At 38.7% G+C, this 7,551-nt stretch overlaps 1 protein-coding gene across 1 annotated transcript; it reads right to left on the minus strand.

Annotated features, from left to right (window-relative positions):
* Positions 1-673: 673 nt before the first annotated feature.
* LOC149704625 (uncharacterized) lies at positions 674-4,595 on the minus strand. The gene is made up of 6 exons (XM_089865725.1): positions 4,058-4,595; positions 3,109-3,655; positions 2,935-3,046; positions 2,732-2,863; positions 2,448-2,531; positions 674-823 (listed from the first exon to the last, which is right to left on the minus strand). The coding sequence occupies exons 1-6, from the start codon at positions 4,593-4,595 to the stop codon at positions 674-676; spliced, it is 1,563 nt and encodes a 520-aa protein (XP_089721851.1).
* Positions 4,596-7,551: the final 2,956 nt, after the last annotated feature.

Genomic DNA, 7,551 nt, shown 5'->3' on the forward strand with positions numbered 1-7,551 from the left:
AAATTTAACGCCTAAACGGTTACGTGCTTGCTCGATCACAGGGCTAATATGCCGAAGTAAAATGGAAATATTAGTGGAGAGATATGGTATGTAAACGTTTCATAGATGTTAAAATAGTTCTGTGTACTCAAGGTTGGGTAGAGTACAGAATCGACCTTTTTGTAACACCAACTACAGACACATCTAGTTTTGGCCTATCATCGGAGAAGACATTTATAAAATAATATCTCCTGGTTTCTGTTCCGATAAAGTAAGTTATCAATATTTTTTGAAATTTTGGGCTCATTTACAGGTAGTTGAGAAATAAATTCAGTTTAACATGTGCGAAGTCACGCTGCTTGAAACGAAAAGTATAGAAATAGTAAAAAAAGTAAGAAATTGTTTTCAAAGATCGCGAAAAAAGCTATTGCTGTTTGTTTCACACAAGAGATAATAAGGACAATTCTTCTTTACAAAAGATAATTCAGAACTCCAAACTAAACCCTAGTGATTAAAGGAACCAAGCATTGGTAACGGTAGCGAAATATGGCCTAAGTCGACAAAGAATAAATAATTTTTTAATCTTTACACAAGCATCTAGGGGAGATATATTGAAGTCTTCCGACGCATTTGTCTGGTGGTTCGACGTATACTATAAGGGTTTCATTTCGGTTTCTTAAAAGCACTCGAAATTTCACACGTGCATAGCGGGCGTCGAATTGTTGCGTTTTAGGTCTATGTAGAGACTTTGTCGTCGCTCACATAAAATGATTCCATTCGACCGAATACCATTCGACCGCACGCATTTCCCATTAAACAGGAACCATTCCCCATTTAGTTGAAGCTAATATAACACAGATGCGTGGCCGCCGCTTTCGAAAAAATAGAAATCGCTCTCTATACTCAATACCGTTGCTACTTATACCATATAAACATGTTTTTTTAATAAAGTGATAATTTTTAAAATATTTTTGATAGGTTGAAATATATCTATTAACATGACATAACAGTTTTGCCTGACTAACTATACACAAGGAGCCGTTGTTTTTCTGAAAAGTTCAGAAATATTAATTAATAGTTATTTGTCCACCAGAAATTCTTCACGGTTATTCAAGAGAAATTAATAAATAAAAATTCAAGCTAATTATTGGGGTAACCAATTATTAGGGCCAATATTTTGGAAAAAGTGGCACCAGATTATTATATAGGTCTACCTGAAGGCACGTTGACATAATTATTTCTCGTTCAGTAATTCAATACAATAACTTAACCAAGAATATTTTGCAAAAAGGTTTAAAATTATTTGGGAAGCCACGTATCCCATATATTTATATTAATTTAAATTTGGTCTAAATGACAGTCAACCGATATTAAGCCCAATATAGTCTAAATTAGCACAAAACAATATTTCGAAAGCCACTTTAACCTCCGCTGGAGTTAGAATCTGGGCTTCTAAATTGGAAACTTTACACTCTAATAAGATTTTACAATTCGACATGCTCACTTCAAAAACATTCCCAAACAACCAAAACCCGCCTTTGGCTGGAGAATTAAATATATTCTAGATAAAATAACAAATTTCATTCGGTCCAATAGGCACACACAGTTAATATATTTGATTTTTTTCTAAGAAATGAAATGAAATGATATGATTGTATATTGTGTATAAAAAAAGCTATTATTACAGCTCACAAGAATATACACAGTTGTCGGGATGTGAAATCTTTATCAAGTTTTTTTTAATTATCATTCCTGGTCGCTTACACTATGTCTAGTCCCGGTTTAGTTAGTAATAGTTTCAATAATATGCAATATGTGAATTATTTTGTCTCTTTTTGCTTGATCGAGAAGATGTCAAATTTGTCCTGGAAATTATTGTATGTTTTTTGCATGCGTAAGATTGGATTCATTCTGTTTCGGGATGGATAAAAGGTAGCTTGCCATCTTTGAATGGTAGGCACAAAGAAGGCTAGTTGGGCCAATAAAGTAGGGGAATGAAAATTGCCGTATAGTAATTTATGGACAAATTTCACATCTACAATCTGCCATTGGTAATGCAAAGGTTTTAATTTTATCGTCTCTAACAGTGCACTATAGTCGTATTCATGGTCCCGTAAAAAGAATATGTGGCAATACTGTATGAATTTTCTTTGGACACCCTCCATTTTGTCCAGAAGATATTTAGTGCACCCACTCCATGTTAAGCACCCGTAAAGAACGCGTGAGCGAACTAAACTAAGGTACAGCAGCCTGAAGTGGGACAGGGAGCGAAGTTTGCGAGAGAGTTTCAGTATAACTGCTAATGTTCGACGGGTGCGACTGACTGTAAGATAGATATGGTCACGAAAATATAATTGTCTATCGAATGTCACTCCAAGGTCCTTGACTACTGGTTTTTGTGGGACAATTATGTTATTTAACTTGTACCTAGTGAGCACCTCGCGGCAAACTCGTCTTGTGAAGCTCACATGTACCGATTTTGCTGGATTGATGGGAATATTGTTCTTATTGCACCATAAAGTATCGCATCCAAGTCTCGTTGGAGCATTTCGCTATCGTCAGTAGAGTTGATAATTTTACACACTTTTATATCGTCCGCAAATTGAAATAATTTAGTGTACTTTGTAGCAAATTGTAAATCATAGGCATACATATTAAAAAATGGTGGGCCGAGGGAAGATCCCTGCGGGACCCCACGTGTAATTGCATAGGTCGCTTTAGTATTAGTACCATTGAATTTGATAATGTTTACCCGATTTGAGAGGTAGTCACCAATCCACCCCAAGACCGCACCATCCACGCCAAGGCCACGCAATTTAGATAGTAATAGTTTTTGGGAAACTCGGTCGAATGCCTTGGCCAGATCGAGGTATTTAACGTCTACCTGACCACGGCTTTCCACCTCTGGTGCCACATAATCTAGGAAAGCTATAATATTGGAATCTATGCTCCTACCCTGTTGAAAACCGTGCTGGCAGTCATAAGGGAACATTTTGAACACCGTTGCAAGTGCGTATGCATGACTCTGTCAAAGACTTTGGCAAAGACACACAAAAGGGAAATCGGCCTGTAGTTTTCACGTCATGAGCTGAACCACTTTTGTATATGGGGACTATTATTGCCCTTTACCATTGAGCTGGAAATTGCCTGAGCTCGAGAGAGAGATTGAAGATGTGAGTAAGTACGGGTAGCAGAATCGTCGCGCAGCCTTTTACAATAAAGGCCGGGATCTCATCGACGCCAGTGGAGAATTTAAGCGGCAGAGCCTTAATAGCTCCAAAGATGTCGGTGGACAATATCTTTTGGTCGGTGTAAAGGCCAGTGAGGAGATTGTGGCTCTCAATCGAGGAAATATTATCCGGCCTTGTAGAGTCAACGGAGATGCTAGAGAAGTGTGAACCGAATTCTGCGGCTAATTTTTCAGGCTCCGTAATAATGGTAGCATCAACCTTGAGGGTAATAGGTTCTGAAGTTGCCCGAATGTTGCCATTAACATAACGCCAGAACGTTTTGGGATGACTTCTAGCCTCCAAGCAAATTCGACTAGTTTCTGCATTGCGGTCCCTAACCGTCAATCTCTTAACTACAGCCCTTAGTCGTTTGAATTCAACAAAGTCATCCAACGCGCCCGACCGACATTTTTTCCTGTAATAGTATTTTTCCTGCCTATTGCTACCTGCAGTTCGCGAGAGTACCAAATCGGGAATTTATTGTGAGTGCGAGAAGAACTAATCGGTATAGCCATTTGCATGGCGAGTTGTACATTTTTGGCCAGCTGTGCTACACAGAAGTCAAGCTCCCGTGAAGAAAGAACAGGACTCCAGTCAGTATCGCGGACTATAGAGTATAATAGGTCATAATCGCCTTTATGGTATTGAAAGCGGGGTGGTATAGTGGTCTTCAGTGAAGAGGTAACTACCGTGTAAGTGATTTTAAATGGGGGGGTGAAATTTGTCAATTTTAACAAAGGGATTGGATAAAGGGACAATAGATAATCCATTAATATTTGTTAAGCATAGATCCAACAGGTTAGCATCAACTGGTCTAGCATTAATTTGATTTAAGTTAAGGCTATAACAAATTTCAAAAACGTGGAGCGCTTTAGTTTTCGTGATGGAGGAGCAGCCCTGAGTGCCGTAGGTTTCCCAGTCAACGTTTGGGAGATTGAAGTCACCCAACAGCATAAGATCGTGGTCGTTGCCCTGTAATTTTGGTATCAAGCAGTCGCTAAAATTTTTGTACTGCCCATCGTCGTTGGATGGACGAAAATAACCATTAAATATTAACAACGAACGGTTGTCGCTTGTCTGAACTTCGACAAAGACACACTCTGCAGTAGGCTCTAGGTCACTACGGCGAAAAGATTTCAAGGTTCTTTTCACTGCAATCAGAGCCCCTCCCCCTCGGACATTCCGAAAATTAGGATCGGGACGATCTGCTCTATATATTACATACGAATTAGGAAAGTAATCAGTGTTGAATTGCACATCCCCAAACCAAGTTTCAGTTATACAAATAATATCTAAATCCTGCCCTATGACATTGTCCAAAAATTCCTGAGATTTAGTTCTTAATCCTCTTACATTCTGGTATCCTATTGTTAGCTGTACTGTCATTAGTCAGAAGTGGTTGAGGGACTGTCCTTTAGCAATTCCGACTCGTGTTTGTGATTATCACGTGGAACACCTGTAAAGTTCGCAATGATGCAGTCAGCAGGCCAGATATTAGTGTCTTCGAGGGCATCAAACTCCTCCGGATCAGTACACGTCACGTAAAAGGATGAGTGCCGCGCCTTAGGATTTTTTGGTCGCAAACGGATACACTGAGCCGATATTATCCCGTGATCTTCCACGAGAGCAGCCTGAAAATCTCCAGAAAGCAGTGATTCATCCAATAAGCTTACAAATAAAGCCCTAGGCGCCGGTTTAGGGCCACGAATCGCAATTTTCAACCGTGAAGCCGTGGCCGATCCCTTTTTCACAGCCTGCATAGGTCGGGTCTGTTGAGTCTGGCGTGGTGGTTGAAGCAGCGGACCATTGCGGCTAGCCATCGCAGCAAATGAACACGGAATAGGTAGCGTCGGTAACTGGGCTCGCTCCGTGAATCAGTGGGTTTGCCATTAGTAACGTTGCAAGACGGTCCAGAGGATGAAAGTGCCGTGAGTAATTCGGAGTTTTCCCGTCGCAGCGTCTCCTTCTCTCGCTCAGCAATCGCAAGTTTTATTTCCAATGCATCGACCGTAGAAGAAAGATTCACCAATTGGTCTTGCATTTGGTCCAGTTTGCGTAAAATGTGATCCAGGATGGAATCGGGATCTCTTGTGAGGCTGTCGACCTTAAGAAGGTTGTGAAAAGCCTCATGAACATCGTCAAGTGTTACGGAAGATAGAGTAGCCGGGGATAAACCATCCGCCGACGGCCTAGAGCTTGTGTTTGCAATTCCCTTGACCTTCGTGGTTTCACAGTCAGTGCACGTAAACGAATTGCCACTCAGGCACTTGCTGTGTGCCCTTCTGTTACATCCACTTGCGCACTTCGTAGAAGTTTGCTTCCCATAAAACTTCTGTTTACACCTGACGCAGTCGTCTTTCGACGGAGCCATAGGAAAAATCGACAACAAAAGGAGTGCAAAACGAACTGTCTGACCTGTAGTGAAGTCGCGTTAGTGAAGAGGCAAAAGTGCAAAGAACAAGTCCAAGTCCAGGTCAATAGTTCCTAGTTTTGAAGGGTAGAATCGCTAAGCCTTGGCGATGGAGCGAAAGGTTCAAAAAAGTTTGAAAAAGATAAAAAGCGCGAGACACAAATTAAAACTTACACGAGCTATTTAAAAACACGTCCACGCGGTTTATTATAATAATAATATGGAGAAACTAACCATTTTAATAAAACCATGATCTATTAGGGGTTAAACATAAAGCTTATATGCTACGGGTCTTGAGAACGTTCTTTACGGCCTTAATTTCAAGGGATCTGCAGACACAACGAAACCACTTCTAAAACATTCATGGTGTTACAGATATGAAAAATTGTGATTTTTCTTAAACAACAATAAATCAAGCAAAAATAATTCTAAAGTAGCAGAGTAATTGTTAATTCTTTGTCATTATTATAAAACGACTCTATTTTTCGCCGTAGATATTTTTCGACTTCTGTCTCAGAGAAATATGGACGGTCTCGTTTATAACGTAACCGCAACGAGCCTGTATGAAAATATGGTAAGTCCTGATTACAAACATTAAAATTTTAAATACGAATATTGTTGAACGCCCAGAGCATTTGAAAATGACACTGTTACTAGTTTCCCAAAAACTTTACCGTACAGTACTTGAGCGTTAATTTCCTATTTACGTTAGTTTTCAGTAATTTGAAACCTTAACAATTTACCATCTTAGATATATTAATTAATACTGTTTTTGTGGACAAAGTTTAGAAAGCGTAAAAGATAAATGAACGAAATAGAATAACTGAAGTCCCAGATATTGAAATTTTTCAGGTTCGAGCCATGATTGTAAACCCTTAGTTTATTTAATCAAGATGACCCAAGGGCTGCACTTATAATAGTAGTCACAGAGTACCGTACTTAAGTGACAAGAACGGAAAGCGTGAGAGAGTCGCCCACCAATATGAAGCCTTTAACAGCGATAAAATGATTACCCGTATCATATGCTTAACCCTTAAAAGACGTACAGAAAATTTTGTGTGAGTAGCCCCTCGATGCACTACCCTTAACAGCGCTAAAACTATTACCCGTTTTCCTTACTACAATAAATGTAAAATTCTGACCCAAAGCAGAATACTAGAGTGAGTAGCGCTACCTTATGAGTGCTAAAATGTTTACCCTTAATCCTTACTATTATAAAAATAATAATTTAAATAATGTGACTCATAGAGAAAACTTTAGTGAGCAACAAGAGGGGTTTAATTTCATATACTATTAGTTTTAAATGAAAATTGAGTTAAACATAATCGAACAATGAAATAGTTACACAATCCGACGTGTTTTTTGGGAGTAAGTTTGGTCTTATATAAAGCATTAACTGATAATCCCGATTAAAGATTTTAATTCTATTCGCAACATTTAATTTTTCACTCACGGAGAATTGGGTAGAAAGAGAAAAAGACTTCTCAGATAACGATCTATTAGTTATAAAAAGTCACAATTCTAGGAGAGCGGTCGCTCTCTTAGATAAGACTTGATACTGCCTCTAATGCTAAAGGAGGGTTCTTTGATTGGCCGTAACTTTTTTCGTATTGTGTTTGCAGCTTTGAAATTTTGCCAGTGAACTAAAATTTGGGCCCTAATTATGTGGTTAAAATTTCATAGAGATCCAACTAATAGTTAATTCTATAAAGAAAAAAGTTGTTAAGGGTGGTTTTAGAATCCATAAAATTAATCCGACATTTGGTGAAAGATACAATATTCTTCCATAGAGATAACATGAGATTTTTTTGAAAAATGACCTTAATTGGGATCGTGTATAAAGAAAACTATTCATTCGTTACGTTTGAGAACCATCTTAAATGAAAGATAACAGTCCATAGATGTGCCTTTTCTTAGTTTCATTGAGATCAA

The sequence above is a fragment of the Phalangium opilio genome, unplaced genomic scaffold (assembly GCF_054372755.1).
Source record: "Phalangium opilio isolate 3A_F unplaced genomic scaffold, DU_Popi_V2 ptg000015l_1, whole genome shotgun sequence".
Taxonomy (NCBI): domain Eukaryota; kingdom Metazoa; phylum Arthropoda; class Arachnida; order Opiliones; family Phalangiidae; genus Phalangium; species Phalangium opilio.

Bases quoted from the DNA above. Each gene is read 5' to 3' on its own strand.
- LOC149704625 (XM_089865725.1), bottom strand. From the start codon at position 4,595: ATGACAGTACAGCTAACAATAGGATACCAGAATGTAAGAGGATTAAGA. The intron at 3,047-3,108 runs GTAAAGGGCAAT...TGAAAACTACAG, and splicing joins AGGCAATTTCCAGCTCAATG to GCCGATTTCCCTTTTGTGTG. The intron at 2,532-2,731 runs GTAAACATTATC...TACTGACGATAG, and splicing joins GTGACTACCTCTCAAATCGG to CGAAATGCTCCAACGAGACT.